The sequence below is a fragment of the Eumetopias jubatus genome, unplaced genomic scaffold, assembly GCF_037043125.1.
Source record: "Eumetopias jubatus isolate StellerSeaLion01/CBP00866 unplaced genomic scaffold, mEumJub1_p1.0 scaffold_12, whole genome shotgun sequence".
In the NCBI taxonomy this organism is placed as follows: domain Eukaryota; kingdom Metazoa; phylum Chordata; class Mammalia; order Carnivora; family Otariidae; genus Eumetopias; species Eumetopias jubatus.
Genome location: NW_028274818.1, coordinates 70962484 through 70980239, shown reverse-complemented (window position 1 = coordinate 70980239; position 17756 = coordinate 70962484). Strand labels below are relative to the sequence as shown.

At 55.6% G+C, this 17756-nt stretch overlaps 2 protein-coding genes across 8 annotated transcripts; both read left to right on the top strand.

Moving 5' to 3' along the window:
• Window positions 1-9314, top strand: RNPS1 (RNA binding protein with serine rich domain 1). Of its 5 annotated transcripts, none has more exons than XM_028111562.1 (8): window positions 1-92; window positions 3002-3189; window positions 3430-3585; window positions 4242-4433; window positions 4732-4834; window positions 5087-5240; window positions 7407-7548; window positions 8405-9314. In XM_028111562.1, exons 2-8 carry the CDS (start codon window positions 3119-3121, stop codon window positions 8502-8504), a joined length of 918 nt encoding a protein of 305 aa, XP_027967363.1. In that variant the 5' UTR covers window positions 1-92; window positions 3002-3118; the 3' UTR covers window positions 8505-9314. The 5 variants fall into 5 exon arrangements, with proteins under 5 accessions (XP_027967363.1, XP_027967367.1, XP_027967365.1 ...); XM_028111564.2 differs by lacking the exon at window positions 1-92 and adding an exon at window positions 110-486; XM_028111565.2 differs by lacking the exon at window positions 1-92 and adding an exon at window positions 510-1008.
• Window positions 9315-10171: 857 nt separating this feature from the next.
• Window positions 10172-16661, top strand: ECI1 (enoyl-CoA delta isomerase 1). Of its 3 annotated transcripts, none has more exons than XM_028111559.2 (7): window positions 10172-10276; window positions 10364-10477; window positions 11811-11938; window positions 14077-14223; window positions 14876-14997; window positions 15084-15262; window positions 15491-16392. In XM_028111559.2, the coding sequence occupies exons 1-7, from the start codon at window positions 10225-10227 to the stop codon at window positions 15745-15747; spliced, it is 999 nt and encodes a 332-aa protein (XP_027967360.2). In that variant the 5' UTR covers window positions 10172-10224; the 3' UTR covers window positions 15748-16392. The 3 variants fall into 3 exon arrangements, with proteins under 3 accessions (XP_027967360.2, XP_027967361.2, XP_027967362.1); XM_028111560.2 differs by lacking the exon at window positions 15491-16392 and adding an exon at window positions 16399-16661 and having other exon boundaries at window positions 10173-10276; XM_028111561.2 differs by lacking the exons at window positions 10172-10276; window positions 10364-10477 and adding an exon at window positions 11042-11336.
• Window positions 16662-17756: the final 1095 nt, after the last annotated feature.

The following is a 17756-nucleotide window of genomic DNA, read 5'->3' as shown; positions in this document are numbered from 1 at the left end:
GCGGCGCCTTCCCGCTCCCTAGTCCTGACGCCAGAGCGGCGCCGGCTTTAGCGGCTGAGGAGAGCGGGAGGAGGTTGCGGCGGCGGGAAGATGTAAGTTGGGGGAATCCGACCCCATCCGAGCTTCGGGGGCCGCCCGCAAAGCTCGGCGGGGCGAGTGGTTGGAGCCGGCCCGCCGCTCGGCCTCTCGGTAGGCACGGCAGCCTGGCGGCGCGGCAGCGGGTGTGAGAAGAAAGAGTGTGGCTCGGGGCGGGCGGAGTGGGAGGCGCCGAGGCCGCGGCCCGGAAGTGGTCGGGGCCGTGGCGGGCGGAAGGGCGCCTCAGATCGTCCCCCCTTTGCGGCGCGCCCGGCTAGGCCCGCGGGACTCGGAGCAGTCGGGAGCGCGGCTTCCGCCTTCGGGGCTCTGCCGTCGGCGTGGAGACCCAGGCCCGCCACGCCAGGCCCTGCCCTGGAAGCGCTCGCGGCCCGGCGCCTGGACTGGGGAGTTGTGAGTGAACGCGGACGGGGAGGGACGGCGGGGGCGGAGATGCTTTGTGGGGTGCCCTGCAGGACCGGCGGGCCCTCCCCTCGGGGCCACTAGCTGAGTGGGCCGTGCCCTGGTTGGTGCGAGCCCCTCGGGGACGCGGCCCCCGCTGTCCCGCAGTGCGGCCGCACGGGCTGCCCCAGAAGGGAGGATACGGGAGAGCAAAGTCGTGGCCTTTTCTTCTTAATTTCGCATGATTTGTGCCGAAAATGCACTTTTCAATGGGGAAGGTGCTCTGAAGATGGGAGCCGAAACGCCATCTGCTCGAGGTTTAACTAACTGTTCTTTCTCTCTCTGGCTGTTGGACGCGCACCTTTCCGGAGGATGGGGGAGGTAACCGAGGTCCTGTGCTGTGACCCCAACTTGTGTGAACAGAGAGCCTCAGTCTCTGCTGTCTAGCACTCGGCCACGCCCGGCAAAGTCCGCTCGCCCTGTGGTTCTTGATGTGTAGAGCTTGAGAATCCCGGTGGTGCTCGTTGTCGCGGGGTACCTTGGGGCAGACCTTTGGGACTGGGGTGGGGCCCGGGAGTGTGCCCTGCAGGTCCGTGCTGCTCAGGCAGGCAGCCCGGGGCCACACCGAGGGGTTTGACGGGCTTAGTGCGGGGCGGGGGAGTGTTTTATGAATGAATTTTTACACCAGTTGAACGTGGAAAAGATGATATTTGGGGCATGGGCTCTCAGATGCTTTACTGAACGTCAGTTTCATCTGTTAACCTCTTTTTGCTTGGTGGCTACTGGAACATTTTAGGATGTGCTTGTAGCTCACACTCTGTTTCCGTTGGACAGTGCTGCGCTTGGTGATCCCCTAATGGGGTGGCCCAGGGACCCCTGTTGAGCATTCAAGAGGTCATGTGAGACTTTGGGACACCAGAGTTTATGTGGGGGGGAAAGTCTCCAAACACGGAGAAACATCCCTTTCTTCTAACATAAGCCAACCTTTACTGAGCCTTAACTAGGTGCCAAGTTTGTTTAACTATGGAGGTGTAGGAGCTGTAATTGTCACCGTAATGCTCATGTGAAGCAGAGGCTCAGAAAGGGTATGTGACTTATCCAAGGTCACACAGCAAAGCTTCGAATCAAACAGGCAGGCTGAGTCCACAGATTCTTACCCACTGAACTATAATTCCTGATTGGTGGCCACTGACCGTGTCTATCCAGTGTTGCTTGCTCAGTACCTGTAGTACCTTATTGTTTTAAGGCAAAACATCTTAAACGATTTTACCAGCCTGGAGAAGAGCAGCAGAAGTGACAGACGTTCTGCTTTCTTCTGCTCTAATTTGATTGTCCAAAGCTGGCCTTCTTTCTTGAGTCACGACATTTATTCAGCATTTTGGGCAGCCCTACACGTGTGAAATCAGGATACCAAGTGGTTGCCTTGTCCGGGTTACTCAGAGGCTGTTGAGGAAGATGAGTTAGAAGTAGGTGACACCAACATCCTGAGATCTTTGCCTGCATCTCAAGCAAATTGTAGAAAACGTCCCTGGAAATACTGAAGGTCGAAGATCCCCCAGGAGACAAGTCACATAACAGATCGGTAGTTTGTTCCAAGTCATATTTACTGAGCACATGCTGCAGTGCGGGCACTTTGTTAGACCCTTATGATCAGTGTCCTCCAATTCCAGTGCCTCCCCCCACATACACACACACACACACACACACACACACACTTTATTTTGGGGGGAAAATGTAAACATACAGAAAGGTTGAAAGAATTGCCCAGTGAATACCTGCATAACCACCATCTAGATCCTACAAGTCACATTTCTGCCATATTTGCTTTATCATATACCAAACCACTCATCAACATTTTCTGTTGCATTTTGAAGTAAATAGCAGACTTTGGGGTACTTTCCCATAACACTTTCATTTGTATTTCATTAACTAAAGGTCAGCATTTGCAAGGACTGCTTTCTAATTTAACTATCTTACTGCTTTTTCAATGTTCACATGGGACAGTTTATGTGTTTGCATTTGGGTGTTAAATGTTTTGATGCTGGTACCTGTCACTTTTGAAATGATTTTTGCCTCCAGTCATCATATATCCAATGTGTCCTACAAGGAAATTGCAACAGTAAAACAAGATCTAATCACACCAATAATCCTATCAGAAGAGCCACACTTGGCTTTTTTTCTGTTCTGCCTGCAAATGTGGTGGTGTAGTATTTCTAAGGGGATGGTAGAGGGCTTATCATCAAACTAAGGAGTGAAACACAGGTACTGTACCAACTGTAAAATAACAGTGACAGGCACCACCACCGTTTCCTTATGGAAAAGACGACAAGGTGAGGTGAGGGTCTGCCTGTGGGGCGGGACTGTCCCTGAGGAAATGGAAGAGGTCCCTGGATGTTCCTGGCTTTGTGGGCGCTCGCTGCTTACTGTGTTCCTTGCCACCACCTCGTGTGCTCACCTTTTGACTGCAAAGTAGATTTGTTGCCTTGCCAACTCGTTCACTCTGTAAATCCTTTTATCTTGTTATTAGGCTGCACTTTGGCGTAAATTGCAATCGATTAGGGATCGTTTCTCAGACTCGAGTTAGAAGTGAGAGTTCAGATAAGTGAGGCCACCATTGCTGCTTTGAACACCTCAGAAGGGGAGAATGGATTTATCAGGAGTGAAAAAGAAGAGCTTGCTAGGAGTCAAAGAAAATAATAAAAAGTCCAGCACTAGGTAATCCTTCTGTCAGATTTTTCTAGTGCTACTTTGGGGGTGCTCGTTACTAGGGACCCTCAGAAAGGGGAAGATTGGAAATGTCTTACATATTACAGTGACGTGTCCTAAGCCACAGATCGTTTTGCTCTGGGATCGCCTGGGATCTCATGTAGCCCTTTGGATCCCCTCTTTTGGGTAGTGTTGTTTCCGGGTTTGGTTAGAGGGGCATGCGATCTCACAGTCTTCCTCACCATCCAGGGCTCCTTCTCCTACCAAACGCAAAGACCGCTCTGATGAGAAGTCCAAGGATCGTTCTAAAGATAAAGGGGCCACCAAGGAGTCAAGTGAGAAGGACCGTGGCAGGGATAAAACTCGGAAGAGGCGCAGTGCTTCCAGTGGTAGCAGCAGCACCAGGTAGGACCCCGCCGGGCAGAGCATGGAGCCAGCCTCTCTTCTGTGGCCACGCCCCTTTCCCTACGGGGAAGAGCCCACAGAGTCCTCATTATTTACACACAAAACACTTTGAGCTCGTTAATCAAGGCCCTAATTATGGCAGACTGGTTTGGGTCTGCTCTGGTTATATATGGAGAATGGCCTTTGGGTGTTTTCTAGAGATGTTAACGAATGGGACATTTTGGGGTATGTGTTTCTCTCAGGTGCTTTTTTCTTCAGAGTCATGATTGGGTTGCCCTAGCCTAAAGCTTATTTTTTCTCCAGTTGAAACCAGCCTGAGTCCCTCGGTAGCCACCTTCCAGGCTGGGTTGGTGCTTCCGACTTGCTAGACTCTATCTGTACCTCCCAGTAGGCGAGGCTTGTGTATAGCTAGGAAGTGCGCCCTTGCTTCCCTGTGGCTGCACAGTGTGGATGCTGTTTTCTGTCCCCACCTAGGGCTTTGGCCAGGCAGGGGTGGGCTAAATACCATCCCCACTCCCTGAGGCAGGGAGACATGGAGGCTTGAAAACAGGAGGACAGTGGTTTCCTCTTGGGAGCATGAGCACGTGGAGGCTCATCTGTTCGGAAGAAATGCTCCCACCCACTGTTGCCCATGACATCTCTGTCTCATTTATCAGGTCCCGGTCCAGCTCTACCTCCAGCTCGGGCTCCAGCACCAGCACGGGCTCCAGCAGCGGCTCAAGCTCTTCTTCAGCGTCGAGCCGCTCGGGAAGCTCTAGCACATCCCGCAGTTCCAGCTCCAGCAGCTCCTCTGGCTCGCCGAGTCCTTCTAGGCGCAGGCATGATAACAGGAGGCGCTCCCGCTCCAAGTAAGGTCCCTTCCAGCACCGCTTCTCTGCTCGGGAGTGCCCCTAAAACTTGTGGGTTATCTGGGAACTTAAGTTTACAAACTGGGGTCTATAAAGTTACGGTACTTAGTATAGAAGTAGACCTAAAAAGGAGTCTTTCTATTTTAGTAGGATTTCTGAAGCAGAGATAATATGAATATACATGAACTGGTAGGGAAAGCTTCCCTATAAAAAACTGTCATCGTGGCAGTTAGCAGCCCGACTAAAAGAAATTTTGACTTGACAGAAATTGTTTCTGGTGTTTTATTTTTTCAATCAGATCCAAACCACCCAAAAGAGATGAAAAGGAAAGGAAAAGGCGGAGTCCTTCCCCTAAGCCCACCAAAGTCCACATTGGGAGGCTCACCAGGAATGTGACCAAGGTGAGGGATCCTGGATCCATCCAATGGACAGTAGGGTGTGCCTCTTCTGCATATATTTTAAATGGAAAACTAGAGAAGCAGTTCTCAGAACTGAGAACATAGGCTCTCAGAGGACTGGCAAGATGGTGCGTCGAGTGGGGTTATTCTGTGTGAGAGACTTACCCCAGGTGCCGAGGCATAGTCGTTGTGTGGTGACTTCTCCGCTCCCACATGGGTAATTGGGTATGCATCAGTGACCGTTCTTTTCTCTAGGACCACATCATGGAAATATTCTCCACTTATGGGAAAATTAAAATGATTGACATGCCTGTAGAAAGGATGCACCCCCATCTGTCTAAAGGCTATGCATACGTGGAGTTTGAGAACCCAGATGAAGCCGAGAAGGCACTGAAGCACATGGATGGAGGTGGGTGACCCTGCCAGCCCTGCACTGAGCTCCCTTCTTTGTTCCCTGTGCAAGACCAGCTACCTGCCACACGTAGGGACCTTAGAACTGATTTCCAATCTGGCTGCACATCACAATCCCCCTGGAGCTCTCTCGGGGTTCCGGTTCTTAACCAGGGGGTGGGGTGTGTGTTTACTGAACACAAGTTTTATGGGACATTATTCTTGGAAAAAGATCAGTAAATATGAATACATTCGCATTTTTAGAATTTTCCAGTCTGAAAGCTTAAGGATTAAACGAAGGGATTTTTTTTTTTTTAATAAAGACTACATTAGGAGTATGAATAATGAAGTATTTGGCTTTTATATGGGAGTGTTTCCTTTAATGATCTCTGAGAGTCATTTTCTGTTGTGCTAACATTTCAGCATTTTTAGCATTTTAGCATTTCAACTTTGCTGAATTCACACATTTTACCCATTTTCCTAAAATTTGTGTCTTAACTGTGACATTTATAGCTGTTCTGTATGGAGCAGAATGGTTTTAACAACAGTTGAACACTTGGGAATAGTTTTGGATGGCCAGTTTTCATTTTGTCTTCGAGTCAGTGTTTTAAGGAGCTTGGAATTTGTCTCTGCCCCAGCTCGATGCTGCTGTAATCTAGACAGCCAGGGCCAAGAACCAGGACTGCCCGTAGCACACTGTGGGCTGCCAGGCCACCTAGGGAGGAGAGTCTGAACACCCCAGAACCTTGGAGGCCCCATTATACATACACAAAAAAAACAGTGCAGCAGTTTGATGGGTAGTTGCCCTTGAGCCCTGGTAGAGCTTGGATACTAGGAAATTTTCCTTACCACCAAGCTCTCTTTCAGTCTACTTAAATTGTGGCCCATCGAGCTATACACAGCAGCTCTTGATCTTATGAATCACACCTTCATTTTAGAGATCCTCAGTCATGCATCCTTGAGAGTTTGAGCACTTGCTAAAAATCCAAGGACACTTGGCCATATCCAGGGTGTGTCCCCCATGTTTTAAGATTCTGGTAGGACTTGAGTGTGTGTCCGCATATTGTGCTGCGCACCATGCATGGGGGAGCTGGCCAGAAGATTTGTCCGCGTTGCTGTATGGTCAGTGCCTGTGAAAATTCCTAATTTGGGCTGGCTTTGGCAGTGGGCCAGGGCGGGACCTTAGGCTGCATTTAGTTAAGTCTTTTGAGTATGCTCTGAACACAGGTCTGCATGCCCTAGTTATTCCCTCAGTAGCTTTGCTATTTCCTTGAGGGTAGGAATTGAGAAGATAAAAGAACCCTCCACCCTTCCGGGGCATACAGGGGCTGTGCTTGGTCCCCTGTGCAGTCCCTGGACTGGGGTCAGGGTGTGTGCTCCCCTGGAGTTCCTAGGTCGATGCCTTGCCTTTCTTTGCTTTTTCTGAGGCCCTAAAGATTCCTCAGGCCTCCACCCTTCACTATTCTTATTCAGTTGCATTCACATGCCTGGTTTTTTGGCCTGAGGCACTGTTTCCAAACTGACAGACTTGACTGCTCAACTTTATTTTGTTCCCTTTCCCCCAAGTCTTTTCTTCCTCCTGAACTATGATGCAATCATAGATCATCCGGAAATGTGGGTGCTGATCATCTCTCCCACCTCCACCACCGCCAAGCTCTAGTGGCTTGGTCCAGTTATAATGGACACTGCCCTCATGGGGACCCAGCACCCTGAGGCCACCTTCTGGCCACCTGGGAGGTATTGGGTGGTGTGTGCCTTTTACAGCAGGAGAGAAGACTGGGCTACCTGGTTGGAGGCCACCTGTTCAAGGGCGGTCCCTCTTTAGTTCTTACACTTTACCCCCATCTCAGTCCTGCGGAGCCCCCAAAATGTCCCCACTCCTTTTGCTTGCCTCCTCCCACTGTTCTAGAGGAGGAAATTCAGGCTCAGGGCACAAACCTTACCCTCATTGAGTGGATTCAGGTGTCGCTTCCTCTTGGAGGTGGTTGTGCATCAGGTGCCCCCGTGCATCAAGATTGAGTTCCCCATGAGGTTCCGTGCTCCCCTACAGATTTCCTGATAAAACTTCCAGTAGTAGTAGCTGTGTCAGTATTCCTGTGACAAGCTTAGTTCCCCTGTCCTTGCTTACCAGCCTAGGTCGTGGGGGCTTGTCAGATATTTTGGGACTTGATCCTTTTTTCAACAGGACAAATTGACGGCCAGGAGATCACTGCCACCGCTGTGCTGGCCCCCTGGCCTCGGCCGCCCCCCAGGCGATTCAGCCCTCCGAGGAGGATGCTGCCACCACCTCCCATGTGGCGTCGGTCGCCCCCACGAATGAGAAGAAGGTAGGGCGATTTGGAGTCTTAGAGGGGACTGCTTGGGGCCGGTGTGGATTTGTTTCATTTACAGACACAGTGCCACGGTGATGACTTTGGAACCTTATTCAGCCCTGCCCACCCGCATGCTGCATGGGGATCAGGGTGGCTGCTGCTGGAGGGAGGGGCGGGCAGAAGATGCAGCCCTCCAGGTTGCACCAGGATTCCCTGGAGTGCAGTCCCTTTCCCCTTCCTAGCTAAGAAGACAGGAAGGGTAGGGTGTGTGGCTGGCTCAGTGGGAGGAGCGTGGGACCCTTGATTTCAGGGTTGTGGGTTCAAGCCCCACCTTGGGTATAGAGATTACTTAAATATTAAAACACACACACACACACACACACACACACGAAGGGTCAGGAGAGGTGAGTCTGAGTCCCTTGGCAGAGGCCAGAGCCTGGCCCTCCTCTGATAATTAAAACACACACACACACACACGAAGGGTCAGGAGAGGTGAGTCCGAGTCCCTTGGCAGAGGCCAGAGCCTGGCCCTCCTCTGATATTAAAACACACACACAAACACACACGAAGGGTCAGGAGAGGTGAGTCCGAGTCCCTTGGCAGAGGCCAGAGCCTGGCCCTCCTCTGCTAGTGGTGTTGAGCTACCCTTTCCATAGCCCTCAGGAAAGGGGGTCTCCCCAACATCCCCTTTTCCTTCCCAAGGGCTCTGTGTCCATGCCATCACTGGAGCCATCCTGACTGAAAGCATTGACTGTGAAACTGTACAGCATTGTTCCTTCTAGAAGCCAGCTTTGCCCCTGCTGTCTGTGACGCGGAGCGATGTCTGGGATGTTGACCTCCATGTGTGATGTGGTCTTTTCTCTTCCTGTAGGTCACGCTCCCCAAGGCGCAGGTCCCCCGTGCGCCGGCGATCTCGCTCCCCTGGCCGCCGCCGCCACAGGAGCCGCTCCAGCTCCAACTCCTCCCGATAAGCAGGGCCCCCGGAGCTCTGCGCCCTGTGACTTCGATCCCATCCAATTCAGCTTTGTCACTTCTCTAGCCAAAGGAGGGTTGGTTGGAAAGAAATTCCTCACTCAGGGCAGGCTTTGAGGACAGCAACTGAGACATTTCCTCTGAAGGCAGAGTTCCAGAGGAGTGTCCATGGTTTGGGGTTGTGCCTGTAAGCATGCCCTCCAGTTTTCTGGCTAGAAAGCTCCCACATTTCCAGGTCCTAAGAGAGTCCATCCAGTGGCAAAGCCAGCAGGGACAAAGCAGGGCTCCAGGTGGTAGTGTGGCCCCAGCCTGGGGGTGGGGTGCCTGTTTCATTTCCACAAATGACTGGGGGCCGGTCGAGGGTCCCGGTCCTGCCCTCGGTGGTCTGCAGGGTCCCTCAGGAAAGGGTGCACCTGGGTGCAGCTGCCGTTCCTACTCGCCTGGCCCTGCTCCCCTGATCGGCTCCTCTTCCAGCACCTGTGGTCAAACGGCCCATGTTAGTTCCGGGAAATGGTTCTGTTTCTACGTGTACTCACGTCTCCCTTCCTCTGAAATTGGTGAGCATAAGGAGAGCCAGCTCTGCAGGGTCATCACGGACCACCCCCCTGCCGCAGCTGCTGCTCAGGGTGGTCTTGCAGGTTACCTGGGCAACATGTACATTGCTTCTCTTGGCTTTTATTGTACAGTCAGTACTATAAATTTGTTGTTTTGAGTTTTGTTACTTGTAGCATTTTAGGCGCCGTTGTGTTTGTACTTTGTTGTGTAGAGTGAAGGGATTGTGTTGAATAAAGAGGATTAGAATACAGTGAGTACTGGCTTCACTGCCTCTTTCCTGTCCTTGGCCACAAACTGTGAGGGAATTAAAAACACAGGACTGCATTCTAGTTCCTTTCCAGAGTCTCTGAGCCAGGAGAGCTGCTGGCTGGCTCCGCAGAGCGCCCGCTCACTGCTGCTGGAGACACGCAGAAGAGATTTTACCACCCATGTGCTCCCTGTTGGGCAGCCGAGGCTGTTCGGCCACTCAGCCATGCTTTTGTGTTGAAGGAAGATGTGGAAACACATCAGACATTAAAAACTAAAGTCTCAGTCACTCACTGTGCAGACTGGACAGTCAGCGCCAGGCAGCGTCCTGCCAGGTAGCACACAGGCTTCCTGCTCCCCCCAGCTCATCCAGCTGCCGGACGGGGGCTCCTGCCAGGAGTGTGGGCACCTGCTGCCCAGCTGCAGAAGGGGAAGGTGAATGGGCTGCTCTTAGTCCGCTATGCCTGCCTCAACTACCCGCTTGATTCCTGTTCCCCTCCGCACCCGCGGCCGAGGCGGAGCTCACGCGGGAGGCAGCTGCCGGTAGCCCCCGATCCTAGTACTGCAGTCTGCGGGTGCAGTTGGAGAGACAGCCCTGCTGTCATCTGGTTGCCTTTGCTGCTCACATGCCGGAGTAGCGGGGACTTCCGCCACAGTCCCTTGTCACCGCCTGAGCTCGCAACCCTCTGGGACTCGGTGCAGCCAGCTCGGTCCTCAGCAGTCCTGCCCGAGTGACTCGAGCTTAGCTTTGGCCGGTGGACGGCAGGGGAAGCGGGCAAACTTCCCATTGCGGCGCACGGGGTTCGCCGGCGGGTCACGCGGCCTTGATACCCTGCGACCCAAGTGGGCGGGGCTGCCGGAGCAGGGCCGCGGGGCGGGGCGTGGACCTGGGCTAGCAGCGGACTCCGGCGGGTCAAGATGGCGCTGGCTGTGGGAATGCGCGTCCTGACGCGTCCCCTGCACCGACCCTGTGCGTGACTCGAGGGGCTGGGGGGGGGTTCGGGGGCCGCGGCCGGCGGGTGGGCGAGGCTAACAGGCCTCGCGCTGTCGTTCGCAGGGGCCCGGAGCTTCCGCGTGGCCCCCGGGCGGACAGGGCCGGCGGCCGGCGGCGGGGACGGCGTGCGCTGCTTTGGGAGCCCGCGGGTGCTGGTGGAGCCGGACCCGGCGGCAGGTAAGCGCGCCCGGGGCCACAGGTCCGGGCCAGCGCGAGGCAGCCTCCCACGGTTTCCCGCCGTGCAGGAAGGGCGCAGTCTCGGGGAGCCGCGCAGTGCCCGGACTCTCGTCCCCGGCTCCCGGGAGCCTCTGGACGCCGACAGGCGTTAGTCTCATCCAGGGAGGCAGACAAGTCAGATTTTGTCTATCCGGGTGCTTGAATCCCCACACATCCTCACCCCCCAGCTCCCCACACACACACACTCCTGCACACTCTCAAAAAAAAAAAAAAAAAATCCAGTCAGCCTCAGAAACTTGAGTCTGAAACAAGTTCAGAAGCTCGCTTCTGGAAAATGTTTGTTGTGCACACAAACATGCCGCTAGCCAGTTAATAAGTACTTCTTTCTTGGAAATCAGAGGTCTCCAAAGAGCCCATTTGCCTTCAGGACTTAGTTGTCACCCCTAGAGAATTGTGTTGACCATCCGGAGATTTGTAAGGTTCTGCCCAGAGAATGTACCCTCAGTGAACGGGGGGCATTTCTGCAGCCCTTGGGGTCTGTCCTTGGGCAGGCAGTGAGCACCCATGGCCCCAGCTGCCCTGCCCCAGGCGCTGGCAGGACTCATGAGCACACCGGGGAGAGTTGGAGAACCTCAGGCCGCCAATGTCTGTAGCCTCTGTCCTTAAACAAGCGTGAACCAGAGCACCCAAAGGGAGTTCCTCCTTGCACATCTGGTCTTAAGAGTTTGCTCACTCACTCCTCAAGAAACGGAAGCCATTTCCTCATCCCCTGGGGACGGAGCATTTGCATCTGGGAGAAAAGGATCGACAAAACTTTGCGCACGAACGTTCACAACAGCGTGATTCACAAGAGCCAAAGGTGAAACCAACCCAGGTGTCCCCCAGCATGTGCGTGGGTGCACAGAACGTGGTCCCCACACAGCAGCTTGGCTCAGCCTTGAGAACACGGGGCTCGGTGAAAGAAGCCACAGGAAAGGTCGCAGATTGGATGCTTCCTTTCATGTGAAATGTCCAGCGTAGACAAGTCCGTAGAGACGAAAGTAGACAATCGCTTGCAGGGGTTGGGGCGGGGTGGTGACCGCTGATGGGCACAGGGCCCTCTTTTGGATTAGACATGCTCTGCAAGTAGATCATGGTGGTTGTGCGACACTGTGGGTACCTAACAGTCCTGAACTGTCCACTTTTAAATGGTGATTTTACATTAGGTGGGTCTCACCTGCACTGAAAACAAAAGAACCTTGTCGCTGGCCTTGGCCAGGCTGAGGGTGCAGGCTGGCTGGGTGTGCTTTCCCGGAACTGACTGTGAGCCCTCCCCTCTTCTTGTTCACACTAGGGGTCGCTGTGGTGAAGATGAGGAACCCCCCAGTGAACAGCTTCAGCCTAGAGTTTCTGACCGAGCTGCTCATCAGCCTGGAGAAACTGGAGAACGACAAGACCTTCCGTGGCATCATCCTCACGTCGGTGGGTACTCGTTAGCTCCCCGAGTTCAAGGTCCAAACTCAGGCGCCGTCTGCCTGTCACATGCGTGTCCCCCGATAGATGTGCCTCCATATTACAGAGACCAGTGAGAAGGTCTCGGTTCTGCCATTATCAAAGGCAGATGGTCCCAGCTTCTTGCAGACGAGGTTCGGAACGCCCACTGGGCATGCACCTGCTTTCCTTAAACCCTTGGGTTGTCCTGGGTGTGGCCCGGTGTTGTCACAGCTCTGAGCTGTGGGGCTGTCAGGTAGGCCCGATGCACATGGCCAGTGGGTGCTGGGGGGCTGGGCTTTGCAGAGCAGAGCCTTGCCCTGTGGAGGAGGGGGTTCTTTGGTGCAGCTCCGAGGGTAGGATGCTCCTGGGTGTGGGTGCTTGTGACAGTTACCGCTGATCTGCCTGGACGGGTTGTAACTGCCTGGGAACTTTGTGCTCCAGATAATTTCTGAAAATGCTCCATTTAGGATGTTGTTTCGGAGCATGCCCTTTTCTCTCTTGTGCTCTGAAACCAAGAGAGCCGCAAGGATGAACTTCCGTCCCTCAGCAACGAAGAGAGGGCCCCTCTGCCTCCCTGGCTTCCGGGTGGCGCCGTCAGCCTCCATCCCTCGGAAGCCCACATTCTCCCCGGGGCTGTGTCATCTCCCCATAAACGGGCCTGCACTGTGGTCCTGGCTGTGTGCCTGCCGTGTCCAGAGCAGAGGCCTGCCCGGCGGGCCCGCGGCAAATGACAGTGGGCAGGGTGACATTGGGGTGATGTGAGGACACGTGGCACAGGACCACGAACAGGGCTCCCAGCACCAGCGGGGCCTTCTCTCGTGGGGCTCCCTCTTTACTTCCTCCACTCCGGAGGGTCCTGGCCTCTACTCCCGCCTCTTCTGCCCTGTGTGTCCAAACGCCCTCCTCCTTAGAAGGGTGCCTTGCTCTCCTGTGATCTCGTGTTGATCACATCGGCAAAGACCCTGTTTCCAAACACAGTCACGTTTGTAGGTTCCGGTGGGGGGCAGGGGTAAAGGTGGGTCTGCGTCTTTTTCCAAGACACAGTTTGTCCTCCTCCAGACCTGTTGCTGAATAGCAGAAATTTCACCCTTTCTAGTCAGTGCGGAGCACGTCCCCCACTAGGATGACAGCAGCTTCTGTCACAGCATTCTTTGCCTTTGCTTTCCTCAAACGCTAGGACTGTGGACAAGCCTCTGTGCGGACAGGCTGGGGGTGGGGTACAGGGGGAGGGGTCTTCAGCAGGCAGGGAAGGATCAGGAAAAAGGCAGAAATGCTGGCTGTGCTCAGAGCAGGAGGAGCTCGGCCCCCGCGGCTGCCATCCCCGCTGCAGCTCAGGGGCATCCGTGAGAGACAGCCGCACCTGTGTGGCCTTCCAAGGCCACGGCGGGACACGGGCGGGGACACGAGAGGTCAGCCTCCAGGGGCGGCGCACGCGCAGCTACACGGGGGGCCCCAAGGAACCGCGTCTTGCACCCTGCATGCAACCTGCTCCTGTCGCTTGATAGGAGGATGTGGGGACGTCACCCGTACTCCGCACATCCCCCCACCGCACAGAGATACGGGCTGTTGGCCCTGGTTCATGGGTCAGTAACAGGGCGTGCCGGCCCCCAGCACCCCAGCCCCGGGCGCGTCTCATTCTCATTTGCTTAGGGACATCGTGACACCACTCGGGAGCCCCACGTGCAGGCTTTTCCCATCATGGCCGCTCGGTCACCCTCCTGCTCCCCCACCCACACCCCGGTTTGCCGTCTGGGCTAGCAGTTCCTGGCTGGAAAGCCGTCCTCTGTCCCAGCTGTACCTGCCCACCTGTGTTCGCTTTCCTCTCCCCTCTGGTGGCTATGTCATGATCCGGGGCATCTGCGCAGGACACACGCCTTCTCGGCCACTCCCCAGGGCAGGGGTCTCGCTTCTCGGCTCATTGCGGTCCCCTCCTTGGCTTGCTGTGTTCTGACAGCAACACCTCCCAGCCTGGCCTGGCGTCTGCAGCTGGCTTGACCTTGGGGGGAGATCAGAACGTGTGCCCCAAAGCCCCAGCTCTGGCTCCCCACCACCTCTGGAGCATCCCTGGGGACCTCTGGCAGGCCGGGGATGGACTCTGACAGGGCCCCTGGCTCCTTCGCCCCCAGGACCGCCCCGGGATCTTCTCCGCCGGCCTGGACCTGACGGAGATGTGCGGGAGGAAGCCCGAGCACTACGTGGAGTACTGGAAGGCTGTGCAGGAAATGTGGCTTCGGTTCTACCTGTCCAACCTGGTGGTGATTGCTGCTATCAACGTGAGTGTGCCCGCGCCTCAACCGCCCCGCTGACTCACTGCAGCGGGACAGACGGGGCCCTGCCCTCGGGAAGGGTTGGGGAGGCCCTCAGAGGTGCAGAGGTCAGTATGACCAGGTGACAAGGGTGGAGGCAGGGCCCAGCAAGAGGGCTGCATGGGAAGGGGGCACAAGGAGGGGGTCAGATTCACCCCCGGAAACCTTGATTTGGCCTGGCCTGGGAAGGCAGGGGCTGCTAAGGCTCAGGAAGCCGTGTGCCTGACGACATGGCAGGGGCCCCCCAGTGAGGTGCCAGAGGGTCTGAACCAGGGGACAGGAGGCTGGCGAGAGTCAGGGAGACTCCACAGGCCGCCTCTGAGGCTGTGGGATGGGTGTGGTGAGGGCAGTGTGAGTCTGGGGTTCCTGGGATGTCCTGCTGGGGATGGAGATGGGTCCTGGGGGGCGCTTTGTGACCCCGACAGAAGGGTTCCGGGCACAGCCAAGCCCGAGTCCCCATCGTACACACCCAGCCCAGCCAGTGTGGGTGCAGCACCATGGGGACGGGGAGGGGGGCTCTTCCTTGGGACCTGGCTCTCTGGAATACAGTCAGGAACACCCCCCCGCCCCGCCCGCCCACGGCAGCACACAAAGCCATGTGGTGTCTCTTCCCCTGCAGGGCGTCAGCCCAGCTGGAGGCTGCCTGTTGTCCCTCACCTGTGACTACCGGGTCCTGGCTAACAACCCCAAGTACACCATAGGGCTGAACGAGACTCGGCTGGGCATTGTGGCCCCCTTCTGGTAAGGCTGGGGGCTGCACCCGCACTCACCTCACACTGGCGCAAGCCTGTCCACCTGGGAGCCCCCAACAAGTGGATGTGTCCCAGGTTCAAAGACACGATGGTGAACACAGTCGGGCACCGCACCGCAGAGCGTGCCCTGCAGCTGGGCTTGCTCTTCCCGCCAGCAGAGGCCCTCCGGGTGGGCGTGGTAGACCAGGTTGTGCCTGAAGACCAGGTGCAGAGCACGGCGCAGTCGGTGATGGCCCAGTGGCTGGCCATTCCAGGTGAGGAGCACGGGGAGGGGCCAGGCCCAGCAGCCAGCACCCCCCACAGCCTGTTACTCCTGGTGAGAGCATGGGGTTCTCCTGGGAGGGGGCCTTGTGCACATCAGGAACGTGCCGTTTTATAACAGCAGACTGGCTTAGTCCTGGGGCCACTGCAACAGATTACCACATGGCGGGGGTAGGGGGGAGGGGTGGTCCTTAAAACCACAAAAGTGCATTCTCTCCAAGTCTGCAGGCCAGGAGTCCAAAATCAAGGTTTGGGCAGAGCCGTGCTCTCTCCAGAGGCTCTAGGGGAGGCTCCTTCCTGCCTCATCCAGCCTTTGGCGGCTCCAGACGATCCTTGGCCTCTAGATGCTTCGCGCCAGTCTTTCCCTCCACGTGGCCTCCCTGCGTGTCTGTGTTTCCAGGCTCCCGTCTTCCTTTCTCTGGTCAGGACACTCGTTGGATTTGGGGTCTACCCTAAATCCAAGAGGATCTCATCCTAACTTCATCCGCAGAAACCCTTTTCCAAATAAGGCCACATGCAGATTCTAAGGCTGTGGTTAGGTCCACTCCCAACCCACCGCACAGACTATTATCTGTTTATAGAAATTGGGCTGCTTATATCTACTCTGATGGAGACCAGGGATCAGCGGACTGTCTCTCAAGAGCCAGGGAGATGGTCAGCCTTGTGGGTCACTTGGTCTCGGCCACACGGTGGCGCTGGAGCATGAGGGCAGCCAGAGCATTTGTGACCCAGTGAGTGTGCCGGTGCTGATACTTAAATTGCATATAATCTTCACGGGTCACAGAACGTCCTTTTTTCAACTCCATGACAGTGTAAAAACCATTCTTAGCTCCCAGGCCGTGGGGGGGCCAGGTTCACTGACCTAACTGTGCTGTGAACGAGTACTTAGTGATGTGGAAAGTACCCCCCGTAATATTGGGTAATGAAAGGGACGGGGTAAGAGGCAGTTTTCACAGTGTCACCTTCTCTGCTTCTGGGTAGGCAATGGGGAAGGGGTGGTTTTCATTTTGCTTGTTTACTTGTATGTCCTAAGTTTCCTGCCAGAGTTTCTCCTGGAACTCTCTTGGAAAGGTTGGGAGTGATGCCACGGTGTCAGAATGGGTTTTCACACTTGGGCCCTTTTCTGTAGACCACGCCCGACAGCTGACCAAGACCCTAATGCGCAAGCCCACAGCTGACCGCCTGCTCACAGAGCGCGATGCGGACATCCAGGCTTTTGTCCGCTTCATCTGCAGAGACTCCATCCAGAAGTCTCTGCATGCGTACTTAGAAAAGCTCAAACAGAAGAAAGGCTAAGGGGCTGGGCTGCTTCCATGGGGCTTGGAGCCGGATGCACCCCTCCGGGGACCCTCTGATTCCGAGGTTTTAAACAAGCTATTTTCCAATGTAAAAGTACTTGCAGCTCTTCATTTTGCTGATGTTCTTAGAAGGCCCTGTTCCCTGTAGCCAGTGTCCCAAGGGCCCACCACCCCCCACGAGCACCTCTTCTGCTGGCAGGTAGGCCGGGCCATGCTGGACCTTGGTGACAGCCGCTGCTGAGCGTCCCCTTTGCCAGAGCAGAAGTGGGAACAAAGTCCTTGTGTGGTCCCATCCCTAGCTACCCAGCTGCCTGACTGCTGGGGGCTCATCCCCAGGTTGTGGGCCAGTGACCCACACAGGATCCCCCCAGAGGAAAGCTCTTTGGCCACTACATCCGCCCACTGAGACAGAGGGGGCGCAATGGTCCAGAGACTGGGGTGGGGAGCTTAGCGAGGGGCACGGGAGGCAGTACTGGTGGGTCTGTGCTGCAGGAGCCCCAGTCTTAGAAAGATCACACCAGAAAACTCGTCCAGACTTTTGAAACAAAGGTTTTTCCTCCATATGGTTCAGGCCACTTCCCAGACCCAAGTGGAGTTGTTTCCAAAACCAGAAACCTCACTGGGCCCCTGTACCCCAGTTCTGCACATTCCCAATCCTTGGTTGACAGGCTTCTCCAGGACACAGGCTGCGGTTCTCCCTGATAAGCCTCTGCCCGGCCCAGGGCTTCTGAGAAGGAGCCAACCCAGGGTGGCCCCATGGAAGGGGCTATGTGTGCACAAGGGGTGTGTGGGTCCCACCTGCCTGGGCTGTGTGAGGAATCCAGCCTGCTCACCACTGAAGGGCTCCCCAGATGTCCCAGGGCAGCCCACGGACTTGGCGGGGGGGCTCCTGACTGCCTGCTCCCTGCATTGCTGGGCAGGACAGGACCCCTGATACAAGTGTCTGCGAGGTCTGCAGGACCTGGGAATCGGGGGGCAGGAGGGACATCAGGGACGGGGAGGTTGGCCTTGCGTGTCAACGCCGAAGCTGTGTGTTTATGCCCAGCTGCACTCAGCACGGGTTCTTGGAAGCATGTATGGTTTGCACAAAGAAAGCAACAAGCTCCCACTAGCAAGCATGGGAGCAGCGTTCTGGAGCCAGCCTGGTCTGGAGGGCATCTGTCCCGAGCAGGGAGTGAATGGGCAGGCC